Source organism: Pinus tabuliformis, chromosome 6, assembly GCF_031772625.1.
Source record: "Pinus tabuliformis cultivar Carrire ecotype Pingquan chromosome 6, CPIR1, whole genome shotgun sequence".
NCBI lineage: Eukaryota > Viridiplantae > Streptophyta > Pinopsida > Pinales > Pinaceae > Pinus > Pinus tabuliformis.
The window spans coordinates 1,917,905,805-1,917,921,708 of record NC_142292.1 but is presented as its reverse complement, the minus strand read 5'-3'; the positions used below and the strand labels follow the sequence as shown (position 1 = coordinate 1,917,921,708).

The window sequence follows — 15,904 nt, the reverse complement described above, 5'->3', positions numbered from 1 at the left end:
CTTTTTTCCTCTTTTAACGGCTTGCTCAAACCTTCAACCACCAATAAAAAAAGGAGGGGAGAAAGAGGACAACCCTGTCTGAGCCCTCTCTGAGCTTGAAAATAATTAGATGTATAACCATTAATTAGAATAACAAAATAAATAGAGGATAGGAAACTCATTACCCAGTTAATGAAAGGCACTTCAAAACCCAAACGGGTGAGTAAGAGTTTGATGTAACACCATCTCACTCCATCATAAGCTTTGGGTAAATCTATCTTGATCATCATCCCTATTTTCTTCCATGCTTTTAGGCTATGGAGAACTTCTTGGGCCACCCCAATATTTTTGTGAATCTACCTATCTTCCAAAAAAGAAAATTATTCAGAGGAGATATTGCTTGACAAAATTAGTTTCAACTTGTTTGTAATAATATTTTCCATAATATTTATATATACAAATTCACAAAGATATACGCCTGAAGTCATCAAAGGAATGGGGGTCATCATTTTTAGGGATTAAAGAAATGAAACTAGAATTGAAATATGGGAGGATTTCCCTGATAGATGAGAATCCTCAATAACCCGAGGATATCTCCACCAAAAGATCATAGAAACCCAATTAAAATTCCACAGGGCATCCATCCAGGCCAAGGATTTTATCATTTTGGAAACTTTGAAGCACCTTTTGAAGATTGAACTCAAAAACAGGTTCCATTAGATCTTTGTTTTCTTCCAAATTCACAAATGAAGGAAAGACTTGCGTCGTTCGAATGATTTTTGTTATGATCATTTCCTGAGGGGCCTTGAAAAGACCATTGAAATGGCTCACTTCAAGCCTAGCAAGACCCTCAAAAGATGAAACACTTCCCCCTTCAAGAGAATCCATCTCCAAAATTGTATTAAGGACTTTTTGACCCTTTACATAATTCTAGAAGAACTTTGTGTTGTCATTGCCACTTTAGAGCCAGATGGCACGACCCTTTTGTCTCCGCATCTCCTATGTTTCACCTAGAATCCTCCTCCTTTCTTTTTCAAGGTGAAAAACCATTTGTTTAGAATCTTCTGATGTATACCCCACTCCTTCCACATCTTCCAATCTATGCAACTCTTCCTCCATAACTTTTAAAGTCACTTTGTCCCTCTGCTTCTTTCGTAGAGGACCATTTCATAATGGCATTTTTTACCCTTTTCATATTATCCGTGAACTAGCTTGCGTTCGACACCTACTATGATGGATCATAGGGGATATAATTCTTAGCTACAAGCTCCCTGAAAGGTTCATCCTTGAGCCATGAGGGATTAAATTTGAAGAAGATACTTGGCTTATTATGGTCTCCTCTTATTTCTAAATAAATAGGGTGATGACCAGATTCGCCACCAGACCCAATCCATTGGAAAAACATAGGGATCCTTTCCATTAAAACTTCATCTATGAGGAAGCAGTTGATCCTTCTCACCACCCTTGCTTCCTCTAAATGACAATTTCTCCAAGTTGGTTGGATTTTGATGAAGTCTAAATCACATAACTTGTGGTCTTCCAAAAGATGTTTGAAATAGCCAGCATGACAGTCGACATGTGTATGAATACTCACAAACTTTTGAAGTACCTAGAGAAAAACTTAAGCCCCCACCCCATAATAAGGTTATCTTCTTTCATAAATGATCTACTCATCATCCCATCCCAGAATAAGTTTCTATCTTGGTAGGGTCCATATACATTTAATAATTTCAGATATTTAACAAGATCTATGGAGTAGATAGTTTCTCCCAAGATCATATCTGCACCACAAATACCGAGCAATTTTATAGATTTTTTGTTAAAACCAATGGCCATACCCCTTGACTTGTCTTTGGCATCGGAGGCGATAAACCACAATCTAGGAAATAGAGGTTCCATCACTTCCTTAACCCTATCCCCCTCTCCCAATGTTTCTTGAAGAAAAATGACATCCAAACTAGCTAAAGAAACCATCCTTTTCAAGGCCAATTTTCTAGACGGGTTGGCCAAGCCCTCGCAATTAAAAGAGAGAAACATCATGTTGTCACCTACTCAAGGGCTTACCATGCTCTAGGTTCCCCTACTATCGAATTATGCTTCCTAGTTGCCACATCTTGGCTAGCTTTATGTTGTGCTCTCATCATGTAAGATCTCCTCCCCCACATTTTTCCTCCATTCATGGCCAAAGAAAATTTACCTAGACCCCCCACACATCCCAAGGCATCACCCTTCCCATTCCTATGGAAAATATTGTAAGGGGAGGAAGGGGTTGAAGGCTCCAAGATTTCCATCAAGGGATCATCTTAGGGGAGGGATAACTCTTAGAGGAAGGGGGAAGTGAGCATGAAACCATCAGAACAAAAGGGATGGGATGGGAAACCCTAGATTCATTCATAACATGTGCATTTGACCTTAAATCCATGACTAAATAATCTAATGATTGAATCAAATTATAAACCAAGTTCAAAGGAGAGCGATTACCTAGGTGAGGGGTTACCGTTGGGGGCATTGTTTCATCTTGGTCCTTGAGTGGTTCCTCGATTTCCATAGTACCAGTATCTGCACTGCCCCCTCCAACCCTTTTCTCATGCTCCTCATGGATAATCAGACCCTGATCAGAATAATTTACCACTATCTTACACCCCATTTTAATGCATGAAACTCTAGATTTGGACCCCATTTTCATCCCTCGACGACCAAATTTACCCATATATGGGAGGGTACAATCCCTTAGAATATGCCTTGTCTTATGGAAACAACAACACCAAAAAGGAAATCCTTCTAAATCTAAAATTTGATAGTGTGAGAAGTCGTTGAAGCAAATTTCCATTTCGTCCAAAAAACCTTTTGTTGGATTCAAGTTCATCGGTTTTTGGGCCATCGACTTCTTGCCCGATTCCAAAAATGGCATGTCAACTTCTAAAAAGGTGCCCAATTTGTTACTTATTCTCTTAAAGATGTCCAAATTCCAAAGCTGAGGGAGAAGCCCCAATATCCTCAACAAAATGGGCAACGGATCAACCTTCTCTCTACTAGCATTGAACATAGGGTGCCACCTTTTCAACATAGCAAGGGTGGAGTCGATACTCCAATTTTTACTCAAAACCAATCTCACCGCTATACCCGATGAAAATTCAAACGTGAACCATCCATGTGAAAGGGTTCTCACCTTTGGGTCGCCGCTCATAATTCCATCCCATTCTTTATTCGCTCATTTCCTCAGATGGTCCTGAGAGAAAATGTTGCCATGGGCCCTTCCAACCACCACCCTTTCAGTTATATCCATGACATTTTCCATTGAGACGTCCTCACCTAGAACCATCTTTTTGTCTGCCTCTCAAACTTTAGATGCCTATCCCTTCTTTCTTTTCCTGCTTGACTAAGCAGGTCCCCTCTAGATATTGGCTCCCTTAGGGTATTATCGCCTTCCACAATGGGAGCCGCAGTGGCCACTCCATTCTCAAACCCTTCTTACTAAGTAGGGTTTTCCTCCTTATTAACCTAACCAGAAACAGGGGGAGGAGCTAGACCAATCTTTGTAGAAACCACTTGGACTCCAAACAAAGCCCTTGATTCATCTCCCTTATCTAGGTTCTCAGCTAAAAAATTCGATACAAAAAAAGAGGGTATATCTACTAGTGCTTCGGGGTCGCAAGAGAAAGGGTTTATCAAACTATGAGACTGAAAGGTTAAGAACTGTTCACCTGATAGATATTTATTTGTTAAAAAGATTAAGATTAACATAAATTTATGTTATTAGTTTTTCTAAGATATCGTTTCTTTCTATATTAATTTATTAATACTATATCACATCTTTTTTAATTGACTTGTTAATTAGGCCGATAGGCCTTCCTTTGAAAGAGACTTTCGTCGTCCCTTTGTCCCTACAGTTGACACGTGTCGCCCACATTCAGCGGACAAACAGTTTTCGTATTAAGTCTCTTTTTAATATTTTTCAGCGAGCATTCAGCGTCTCCTTCAATTATTTGGCATGGTCTCTGGTCTCAACCGACAATCTTTGCAGCTGGCGCGAGTTCTATTGCCCGGGTCTCGCAAAACCTCAACTGTAAAACTGTATGCCAACGCCTTTCTCCATAACGATGGCGGTTCCGAAATTGTGTTAAATTTGACCCCTTCAATTCGTTTTATGGTTCAGCCTCTACGCTAATTTGACACAGTGAGCTGAAATATTGCGGTATGTTCTTCTCTTGCGAGACTTTAGTGCATTCGATTCTTTTTGTTGACTAAATTTCAGCGGTTGCACCTTTTCTTTTAGCAAATTCACGTTTTTGTGGCGAATTTGGCCGGATGCGGTCTTTCGTTCGAGGATTCTGCTTGAGTTTGAGCTTTCTTTCGACGAATTTGGCCGAATTCGTGCTTTATTTCGACAAATTTGGGCTATATTCTGAGCTTAAATGGTGGAAATATTGACTGCTTAACCTTACTTATTACTCTTCTCTGTTAGGTTTTCCAAGAATCGCTTATTACTGTTCTAAATAACTGCAGGGATTTATTTATTTTAAGCTTACTCTGGTGACGGTTTGTAGAGCAAGAATGGGGCAGCCTGGGTGGGAAGCTGATAAGATGTAAGTTATTGGTGGTTTTTTTCTGTTGAATTTCGAATATTTTGGTCTTCTTCCCTTTGTTATGGAAAATATGAAGAATTTGTGTTTAATGGTGAATGCCGAAGGAAAATTTGAATGGCTCTGAGTCTGTGACCCTTTGGCCCAATAGTTCATAAATCAAACTGCAGTCCTATGGGAAAATGTGGTCTTGGTATCCGATGCACAATCTTCCAGAACTGTGTTACAGTTAGCGAGCATGTAGGAGCTGATGATAGGCATTGTTTAGAAACGTTTGACAGTTCTGTGTTCCTTTGAGCTTATGGTTTGATCTATAATATTATTTATGTGTTGTCAGGAACATCAATTGGAGTGTCATATGATTCAAAGGACAGTACCCTGCCATCTCCTAAGAAGCTTGTAGAACTGCTGATGAAACATGATCTACTCCATGTTAGGCTCTTGGTTGCCAATCCCATTGTTTTGGAAGCTTTTTCTGGGACAGGGATTGAGGTGGCTGTGAGTATGAAGTATGAGCAAACGAAGGACATTGGAAAATCGAAGTCACGAGCAGCATTATGGCTGAAGAAAAACGTCATGGGTTTCATGCCTGATACCCTCATAACCAGTATCATTGTTAACCATCAAGGGATATCAGAAGAAGCAGTATCGACATTGGTATCTACTATGAAAGCCATTTATTCTGCTCTTGTGGATGCAAATCTAGATAAGCGTATCAAGGTCACAACCACACTTTCATCCACTTTGATTCAAGATGCATCTAGTGTGCCTCCATCCTCTTCCACCAAGGATTTGAGGTGGGTTCTTCACCCTCTGCTGGCGTTTGTCTCAAAGACAGGTTCTTTTCTGATACTGAACACTGACTTTAACAGAGATTTTGCACATAGTGAAGAAGACCTCATTAACTCTGTAGTCGTTGCTGCCAGAAATGCTATGGCATTTCTTCACTATCCTGATATTCCCATAGTTATTACTAGAGGTCCACTGTATGTTGTTCCAAAGAGAGCAGGTGATATAGAGAAAGGGAAAGTAGGTTGCTGGATGACAGAATTAAGTAGTTGAGCCTGTAAAACTGCAGCATTTGCAACACTCCCATCAAGTAAACTGTTCCCAGCACCACTGACTGAAGAAGTGCATGTAGATGTAGTACTGCCAGTAGAAAACATAGCTGCAGTTACCAAAACATTTCCTTCCGTTGTGTTACCAGCTCCTGTACTACTGCCACTGAGAGAAGTTGCACCAGCAAAAGGCAGACTGAAAATAGATCCATTCTGCAGAAGAAAATGAAATATTACACCGATGCAGTTTGTTATTAGTCAACAGTTCATTAAATGTCAACTTAAATTTCCACCATACCTGAAATATTGGACTCTTTTTCTGTGATGGTTGAGTTTGCTGTTGTGAATTAGACTTTATTTCCAGCGCATCCATGCATGGATTACCTTCCCTATTCTTTGCCCCATTTACATTTACAGGAATAGAATTTACATCAGCACTTCCTTTATCCTTGAGACAAGTCCAAGGTAAGTCATGGGATCTACCTCCAGGTGCCAGAGAAGTACTTGCAGATGTTCCTATTAAACCATTTCCATATAGACCACTTGAACTTCCATAGGAAGCAGCCCACAAGGGGTTAGATTTCATCTGCCGCTGGCAATCAATGAAGTGGGTTATATACACATGTGTTGCACAGCGCTTCCGTGACTGGTGTGTGGGGAATAGAAATGAGGGAAGCTGCAGAAAAGATTTGAGTATGCAATAAGTACACCATGTAATAGCTAAAACTCAAGTGAAGTGAAAGGTAAACCAATATAGAGTAGCTTGTAATTAAAGACTATTCTTCAGGCTACAATTTCTGTATTCTTGAAAGCATGTGAAAGTTCTCACAAACAGAAGACAAACAGTTGATCCTTGAATCCAGGGATAACTAATATATTCCCTTACCAAGTCATCATTGTGATTACAGATCATCACGCCTCACTCTCAAACTAACTTTCCTCAGACGATTTAACTTTTACAGATCTTTTAATATTGAATGTCACAAGGCTTAAATGATAACAGATTATGTAATAGTGAAGCAGCATTGTTTGCTGCAATGGCATACAATGAAAAGCACCGCCAGGGTTCTCTTACAGTTTAGATGAAAAATGTCAAAGCAACAGTTTGTAACATTCTTCACATAAAATCACAAAGTAAAGCATTTCACCAAACAATTTTAAATCTTTGATGCTAAAAGGCTTGAATATTAAGAATCTATGATGTAATAACCAAATAGCACTGTTTGCTGGGAGGCTCTGAAAGAAAACAACACCCATGGTTCTCTTACAGCTTACATGAACAATGTTAAAGCCACAGTTTTATAACATTCTTCACGTTACTTAAGATCTCAAACTAGAGCACATTTGGTATCACCTGTAGTGATTCTGTACTGTTCTCTGTTGAGGACATTCCTGTCATAGAGACAGGCGTTAACCATGAAGCAGCCACAGCAGCAGCAGCTGCCGCAGCTGCAGGAGAGTAATAACTGTCAAGTAAAATTGGAAGGATTAGTTACATGTTAAACAACAAAACATAATAAATTTTTGTTACACTCACAACTCAAAGTCTCAAGAAATTAGAGAGAGGCCATAGTCCATAGACATTACCTCAAGTGAGGAAATCCTCCAGGCCAACTAGACATTCCCATGGAAACAGGTAATTGTATGCTTGGAGGATTACTTCTTGTGGTGGCCTTTGTTGGAACATTTGAATCTGGATCGTAAAGAACCATATTAATAAAAGCAGAATCATCAGAAGCAAGAAACGGAAGACGCAATGCAAAGATAAGACATCACTTCAACAATATTAGACCTATCTGACCTCAACCCTATCAAATTAGACATTCTTCAGATAGACCAGACATACCAGGTCTATCTATCCCCTGGATACATAAATCACCCTTGACGATTTTCCCTGTTCCCTTAACTGCTGGTTTAGCTGTTTCCTGCTTGTCCTTGTCCTTTAAAGCCTCTGTCTTCTTGTTTTCTCTCTGAAAATACTATTATCCTTTTCAGGTGTCCGCTGATTGCATTCATCATGCTCTGTATTCTGAATAAGTTGCTTATTTTCTTCTTCAAATTCCATATCCTTAGAAATTTCCACTTTATTTCTCTCCCCTACTGAAGCAACTTCTGCTGCAAGAATGGTTGCCAAGTCCATCTGCCAAGCAAGCACTTTTCAGTTTTATAAGTTTATAAGCATAAAGATGTCCAGACAAAAAAATACACTTATAAATACTGTTTGACTATCCAGAGTTCTGAACTCAATACAAGCCTCAAAAGATGAACCATAAACTCCAAGTTGACAATAGCATGAGTAAATTAAAGATCATAAGTTGACTATCCTAATCAGAAAACCGTGCTGTAATTTACTGTTTGAATGTCAAGAAGCAACATTAGGTAATAAACAGCTGCTAAGATAACTGCTTCTAACATTGACAGGAGGAACAACATATACTGCAGTAATGATACGACACTTGAAACAGAAAACAGAAAATAGATAGCTTCATAGAATAAATATTAAAGCATATTATAAAGTTGTATAACAAAATACCAACAAACCTTGTCTGTCTCCTTGGCATCAGCCACGTTGAAATCCATAATGTCATCACCCTTGTCACTATTTGGAAGTGTCTAGAAAGAAGAGAAGCACATAAAAGTGCATGGTACAAAGACAAAGTTAAAGCAAGAAAGACAGAATGGAGAAATAAATTCTTTGGTGATGCTGATATGAATAGGCATTTAGACGCTATTTACACTTCAGCATATTAAGAAATAGATTGCACATGGATAAACCTTTTCTTTCTCCTTTGCATCAGGCATGTTTGAATCAAGAGTGCAATCGGCCTTGCCAATATCTTCAGGAGGTGACTGCCAGGAAAAAGCCAACCAAATGCGCACATGCTATAAGCAAACTCAACCAAAAATACATGCAGAATTAAATGAGTCTAACATTGATAAACTTCAGCCCTTATCAATGCAGATGCATTTATTCATATACAATTCTGTATGAAAACATCAGTGCCATTTAAAAAGAAACATAGCAGTCAAAACCTACACTACAATGAAATAAAGTGAAAGAAGGAAAGCAAAACATACCATCAAATCTATATCAATTTTGTTCCGATCACCACAGTCCATTGCAGTCAATATTAATGGTCTGTCAACAATTCAGAATTGATAGTTAGACAAAAATCTCTAGAACACTGATGATAGACTATTCAGTTTTCTGTATACAGAGTGCCAATATAACAGAAAGATGCATCCAACAGTCACTTCGGAAATTGATCATATGTGATTTAGAAAATTTTGTGGGTATTAGAGACTGCTAGAACCTCGGGCTAAATATATGCAAATTGATCTGCATCCTTTAAACAAGGTTAGAACATGTGAACCTAATCAGTGCAGGGCATATCTTTGAACCCTAACTGAAACATAGTTTAAAAGAAAAAAGTAAAAATAGAAATGGTTGGATAGTGCTTGCCTCCTTTTGTGTTCTTCTTCATGTATAGCTTCTTCCATTACTGGATTTTTGGTGAGTTCACTATCCACATGCATTGGGCCATCAAAGTTTGCAACTGTAAGATTTTCTTGTGGATTACACGTGCTTTTGACATCCTCTGATGCAGAAATGCTGGTGTCCATTTTTACTTCTTTTTCCTCAGCAGTTACAGGGTTCTCTAAATCAGCTTTGATGTCAGGGGAAACTGCCATCAAGCCTATTACAGCTGGAACTAATGTTACTCCTTGAGGACTTAATTTTGACTCTATGTCTGATTGGCCTTTGTCAGAATGGAAACAGTGAGCTTGCTCAGCAACAGCCAGTTCCGGTGACCAGCAAGGATCTGAAATCGGCGTCATTCCTTCATCCTTTATTTTAGAGCTCATTCGCTGACGTTTGCAATGGAGTGTTAATATGTAAATTGTGTGTGCAGGGGAGTGCCATTAAATTTCTGTTATGAACTCGTTGCGGTGGGAGATATTTTTATAAGAAAAATTAGACATTCTTCAGATAGACCAGACATACCAGGTCTATCTATCCCCTGGATACATAAATCACCCTTGACGATTTTCCCTGTTCCCTTAACTGCTGGTTTAGCTGTTTCCTGCTTGTCCTTGTCCTTTAAAGCCTGTGTCTTCTTGTTTTCTCTCTGAAAATACTATTATCCTTTTCAGGTGTCCGCTGATTGCATTCATCATGCTCTGTATTCTGAATAAGTTGCTTATTTTCTTCTTCAAATTCCATATCCTTAGAAATTTCCACTTTATTTCTCTCCCCTACTGAAGCAACTTCTGCTGCAAGAATGGTTGCCAAGTCCATGTGCCAAGCAAGCACTTTTCAGTTTTATAAGTTTATAAGCATAAAGATGTCCAGACAAAAAAATACACTTATAAATACTGTTTGACTATCCAGAGTTCTGAACTCAATACAAGCCTCAAAAGATGAACCATAAACTCCAAGTTGACAATAGCATGAGTAAATTAAAGATCATAAGTTGATTATCCTAATCAGAAAACCGTGCTGTAATTTACTGTTTGAATGTCAAGAAGCAACATTAGGTAATAAACAGCTGCTAAGATAACTGCTTCTAACATTGACAGGAGGAACAACATATACTGCAGTAATGATACGACACTTGAAACAGAAAACAGAAAATAGATAGCTTCATAGAATAAATATTAAAGCATATTATAAAGTTGTATAACAAAATACCAACAAACCTTGTCTGTCTCCTTGGCATCAGCCACGTTGAAATCCATAATGTCATCACCCTTGTCACTATTTGGAAGTGTCTAGAAAGAAGAGAAGCACATAAAAGTGCATGGTACAAAGACAAAGTTAAAGCAAGAAAGACAGAATGGAGAAATAAATTCTTTGGTGATGCTGATATGAATAGGCATTTAGACGCTATTTACACTTCAGCATATTAAGAAATAGATTGCACATGGATAAACCTTTTCTTTCTCCTTTGCATCAGGCATGTTTGAATCAAGAGTGCAATCGGCCTTGCCAATATCTTCAGGAGGTGACTGCCAGGAAAAAGCCAACCAAATGCGCACATGCTATAAGCAAACTCAACCAAAAATACATGCAGAATTAAATGAGTCTAACATTGATAAACTTCAGCCCTTATCAATGCAGATGCATTTATTCATATACAATTCTGTATGAAAACATCAGTGCCATTTAAAAAGAAACATAGCAATCAAAACCTACACTACAATGAAATAAAGTGAAAGAAGGAAAGCAAAACATACCATCAAATCTATATCAATTTTGTTCCGATCACCACAGTCCATTGCAGTCAATATTAATGGTCTGTCAACAATTCAGAATTGATAGTTAGACAAAAATCTCTAGAACACTGATGATAGACTATTCAGTTTTCTGTATACAGAGTGCCAATATAACAGAAAGATGCATCCAACAGTCACTTCGGAAATTGATCATATGTGATTTAGAAAATTTTGTGGGTATTAGAGACTGCTAGAACCTCGGGCTAAATATATGCAAATTGATCTGCATCCTTTAAACAAGGTTAGAACATGTGAACCTAATCAGTGCAGGGCATATCTTTGAACCCTAACTGAAACATAGTTTAAAAGAAAAAAGTAAAAATAGAAATGGTTGGATAGTGCTTGCCTCCTTTTGTGTTCTTCTTCATGTATAGCTTCTTCCATTACTGGATTTTTGGTGAGTTCACTATCCACATGCATTGGGCCATCAAAGTTTGCAACTGTAAGATTTTCTTGTGGATCACACGTGCTTTTGACATCCTCTGATGCAGAAATGCTGGTGTCCATTTTTACTTCTTTTTCCTCAGCAGTTACAGGGTTCTCTAAATCAGCTTTGATGTCAGGGGAAACTGCCATCAAGCCTATTACAGCTGGAACTAATGTTACTCCTTGAGGACTTAATTTTGACTCTATGTCTGATTGGCCTTTGTCAGAATGGAAACAGTGAGCTTGCTCAGCAACAGCCAGTTCCGGTGACCAGCAAGGATCTGAAATCGGCGTCATTCCTTCATCCTTTATTTTAGAGCTCATTCGCTGACGTTTGCAATGGAGTGTTAATATGTAAATTGTGTGTGCAGGGGAGTGCCATTAAATTTCTGTTATGAACTCGTTGCGGTGGGAGATATTTTTATAAGAAAAATTGCAGCCTTGTTGGACAGTTCTTGCTTTATTGTTTCATTGCTTATACATGGATATTCAGCTCATACAAAAGGTTGTATCGATCTGGTTGGTATTGAGAGTACTTGGTTTCAGGTTGTATCGATCTGGTTGGTTTTCAGAGTACTGGGTCTCAGGCCTTTTGCAGTTTGGTTTGCCTTTCATAATTTATCAAGTAAAAGCTTTACAAGAGCAAACAATTGTCCATTTTCTGCAGCGTCCTGATTTCATGCTATACTCCATAGTTTTCGGAATTAAGAATTTAACTAACAAAACTTTGGCAGCAGAATAGCTCTGCAGTTGTCCTGCCTCATGAGTGTCTGAGGTGTGAGCACTATGTGGCAACAGCTACTTATTTCAGTTGCATCTTCCTGTGTGTTAGAACATTGTTGGTAGAAGCAAAAATGCTAGCAGCAGCCAGTTCTGAAGACCTAAATGCCTGTATCAATTAAAATCCAATAAATGATATAGTGGGAGTAGTCTTTAACGCGACTTTTTGAAAGCCTTTCCGGCGATTTTTTCCGGTGAAAATCCGGCAGTAATTTATTGGAATCCAAGTTTGATAGCTAATTTCTGCACAATGAAACCGTCCCAGGGGTTTTTCAGGGTGCTGAATCTGAATATGCAGTTAAAAAACCATTTTAACTGCAACAAATCATGATTTCATGTGAATTTCTTCCGCCGGATTCCGTCACCGGAATCTCAAAAAGTCGCATTATAGACAACTCCGATATAGTGTAGTAGATTTCTTCTAGGAGCTTCTTGGTATTCAAGCAAACAAAGTATATCATTATCACTGTTATTAAAATCCATCTTGTATTCAAAGCCATGCTCATCTTCTGGGGTCTGGATGTCGTTGTTTGGATGGATCAATCATCAAACAGTGTAATTGACAACTATGGAGATGTGGGCCTTGATAATAAAACTGTTTTAAAAGAATGGTATCTTTACAAGTCTCATAAACCTTAAATTCCTCAACTTAAATGGATGCTTCGCGCTGAAATGTCAATGGTTTGGAACCAGGGATAAACACATTCAACCATCCCTATATCTGATATGGATGCTTTCTTCAATGTGAGTTCTCTTAAAAGACCCACCGATTCTTTCGAAAACTAAGCTACCTATTGGACAACAGTCCATTGTCAAAGTTGTGTGATGTTTTCGATGGAATTAGGGATCAAACACAACACTGTAGCTAAGAATTGTAATGTCTTAGTTTTCATTAAATAAATTTCTCACCAGCAATATCGCAGTGATGCAGTACACGTGTTGTGGGAGGGAGATGAGGAGATGGTGCACAGGTGGTACAGTTTGCGAATTAAAATTTCAGGTATTTTCCATTACCATAACACGCTATCATGATTTTGGGGGAAAAATTAATTAAACTGCTATCATGGTTTGGGGGGAATCAATTAAACTGGCGATTACTGATAATTCAGATCGGATGAGACTGCATTGGTTTTTGGGCGTGGTTCTTTGATAAAATTGGGAGTTATTAAATTTTTTGAATGCATTGGTTTTCAATTTTTCAAAGTTGTGTGAGTATTCAACTAAAATAATTCTAAATTTTGATGTATTAATGAAATTAATTGAGTACTGTTTTTTTTATTTTTATTTTTTATTTTTCAAAGTTAATTTAATTGTTGGAGTGCTATTTTTAAGTTTTTCGAATTCTGTATAAATCGATTAACTTAATTTAGATTTTAAAATACGTGTAGAAATCGTATCACATGGCATGGTTGGAAAGTGTAATCATTTTTATTGTCCATTGTAACAAAAATTTATGTTGATATATATTACATACAAATGTATTGTATTTATGCAGAATGATTCAATTCCAAATAAGGCATTGTTACCTCTGCTTTCTCGCTTTTCGCATTTATGCACAAGGATTCCATTCCAAATAAGGCATTGTTGCCTCTGCTTTCTCGCATTTTCCCGGTGCTTATTCTACAACTGATGCAGCTTTATGTACTTTCCATTGCAGCCATATCTGCTTCACTTTCCATTACTCTTTTCATGAAATTAAATGACATGGTCAAATGCTTAATCTTATATGATAGCGAAAATCACATGGTCAAATGCTTTTGCTTTTGAAGTATGATTAGACTGTGGGTTATTGTTTTCTAAGGTTTTGTGAATGTGGGGTTAAATTAAGTTTAAGTTTAATATGTTTCTTCGATTATTTGACATTAGTACTGATGAAATTGCTTGACAAATGAGATATGATTAGACTGTGGGTTGTTGTTTTCTAAGGTTTTGTGAATGTGCGGTTAAATTAAGTTTAATTTTAATATCTTTCTTGAATTATTTGACATTAGTACTGATGAAATTGGTTGACAGAGTGCCTTTTGAAGTTCTGGAATTTTTTTAAAGATACGATTAAATTAATTTTAATTTCGATAGACTTATAAAATTATTTGCCATGGTACCTGTAAAATGTTCGAAGAGAATTCCTTTTTCGTGGCCTTCGTAGCATATTTATGTTGAAATATTTTTGGCACCTGTAAAAATGTTCGAAGAGAATTCCTTTTTCTTGGCCTTCGTAGCCTAATGATAATGCTTTTAAATTCTCTCTGGATCTCATTAATCGCTTAAGTCTGCTATGTACTTCAATCTTTTTTCTCTCTTCTTAGTCCGCTCGCAATCCCATTAATTCCTTTTAATCTTTAGTTTTATTTTGATCTTCTGGCTCTGTTCTCGGTTGGCATTAATTCTAGCTCTGTTATTTCTATGTAGTTTTCGATCTTTAACCCTGCTCTGTTCTTTCTATGTAGTTTTCTTTAACCCAACTACTGGTAGGTTTCTTTCATCATGAATGATACTAATTTTATGTTTCTTGAATTAAAATAGTTGAATTAGAGAAACCTCCATTACAACTATATTTCCTCTGAGCTGCTCTCAAAGCAAAACCCAGTCCATTCATCTCAGTTTTATTATTCCATTTTCCTTCTGGTTTCCTCGGCTCTACAGTTTCTTCTTAATTCATTTCAGCCGTTATAATCTCATTGAATCAAAATTATTCGCTCGATCCGTTTCATTGTTTTATGTTGCTTCAGTTACAGTTACAGTTCTATTTCCTCTGAGCAAATATTCCTCTCCAAAGTATTTAGGGGATCCGTTCCATTGTTTTATGTTGCATCGTGTGACGCAGAGCAATTACAATTACAGTTCTATTTTCCTCTGAGCTTTACTCTCAAAACAAACCCCAATCTTGTAATTTCAGCGAATATTCCTGAGTTTCTATTTCGTAAGTTTCTAAGGATCAACCCTGGAATTTTATACTCCCCAAATTTCAACAAGATATTCCTAACTATTTAGAAAATAATAGCCAGTGATTTGCAAAGAGGTGTTATACAAACACACATTGTATATATTATAGGGCATTTTGATGTGGATTGCAGTTTTCATGAATATTTTGGAATTGGAAGTTTAAACTTTAAAAAAATATAACTGTTCTTATGATATATCAAATTCCAAGATATTCATAAAATCTATTCAAGTAGCTATGGCTCTTATTTTAGGTATACGAAATGGTTTTCCTCATAAAATTGATGTAAATGTGCAGCCCAATTTATTGGAATCAGAAGAACGGGCAGAAATGCTATGGTCAGACTGAACCAGTGCAATTTGAAGGATACTCGCCTCCAATGATTCCTCAGGTGCCCATAGTGAAGGAAGTTATATGGACTATGATTTTTCCTGTTACTCTGCTGGATATCACAGGACTATCCCAATTTCGCAAAGATGGTCACCCTTCAATTTACAGTAGTACCGTTACTAGTGATGAGAAGCAGCATCCTGAGCAGTTCGCAGATTGTAGCCATTGGTGTTTACCAGGCGTCCTTGATACATGGAACGAGCTTCTGTATGTCACTTTGCTTTCCAAGGGTATAGGGAATTGATAATTCTTATTGATCCCTGAAGCTGGGCCAAATCTGGGACTTGGTTGGCCATAAGGAGGAAATCCTCTGCCTTGACTCGCTAGAGCAGTAAACATATCTCGCATTGCAAACCCATCCACAGGGCCCATTCCAATCCTGTCAAAGCCATAAGTATCACCAGAAACCATACCTGGATGAAAGCCCAAAGCCTTTGATCCTGCCATTCCCCGGCTACCCCTTGACATTG

At 37.8% G+C, this 15,904-nt stretch overlaps 2 protein-coding genes, 1 long non-coding RNA gene and 1 pseudogene across 3 annotated transcripts; 2 read left to right on the top strand and 2 right to left on the bottom strand.

Annotated features, from left to right (window-relative positions):
- The first annotated feature begins 3,934 nt into the window (after nt 1-3,934).
- On the top strand, nt 3,935-5,325 carry LOC149266857 (uncharacterized). The gene is made up of 3 exons (XR_016260329.1): nt 3,935-4,174; nt 4,486-4,565; nt 4,900-5,325. It is a non-coding gene; the product is annotated as an uncharacterized LOC149266857 (long non-coding RNA).
- Nucleotides 5,326-5,509: 184 nt separating this feature from the next.
- On the bottom strand, nt 5,510-9,460 carry LOC149266856 (uncharacterized). The gene is made up of 11 exons (XM_089409375.1): nt 9,084-9,460; nt 8,699-8,759; nt 8,396-8,503; nt 8,162-8,233; nt 7,958-8,056; nt 7,704-7,760; nt 7,467-7,599; nt 7,208-7,313; nt 6,975-7,086; nt 5,919-6,296; nt 5,510-5,833 (listed from the first exon to the last, which is right to left on the bottom strand). The coding sequence occupies exons 1-11, from the start codon at nt 9,458-9,460 to the stop codon at nt 5,510-5,512; spliced, it is 1,827 nt and encodes a 608-aa protein (XP_089265501.1).
- Nucleotides 9,461-10,108: 648 nt separating this feature from the next.
- On the bottom strand, nt 10,109-12,197 carry LOC149266855 (uncharacterized). The gene is made up of 5 exons (XM_089409369.1): nt 11,244-12,197; nt 10,859-10,919; nt 10,556-10,630; nt 10,322-10,393; nt 10,109-10,216 (listed from the first exon to the last, which is right to left on the bottom strand). The coding sequence occupies exons 1-5, from the start codon at nt 11,645-11,647 to the stop codon at nt 10,109-10,111; spliced, it is 720 nt and encodes a 239-aa protein (XP_089265495.1). The 5' UTR covers nt 11,648-12,197.
- A 3,136-nt stretch (nt 12,198-15,333) lies between these two features.
- On the top strand, nt 15,334-15,678 carry LOC149266854 (protein PMR5 pseudogene; annotated as a pseudogene).
- Nucleotides 15,679-15,904: the final 226 nt, after the last annotated feature.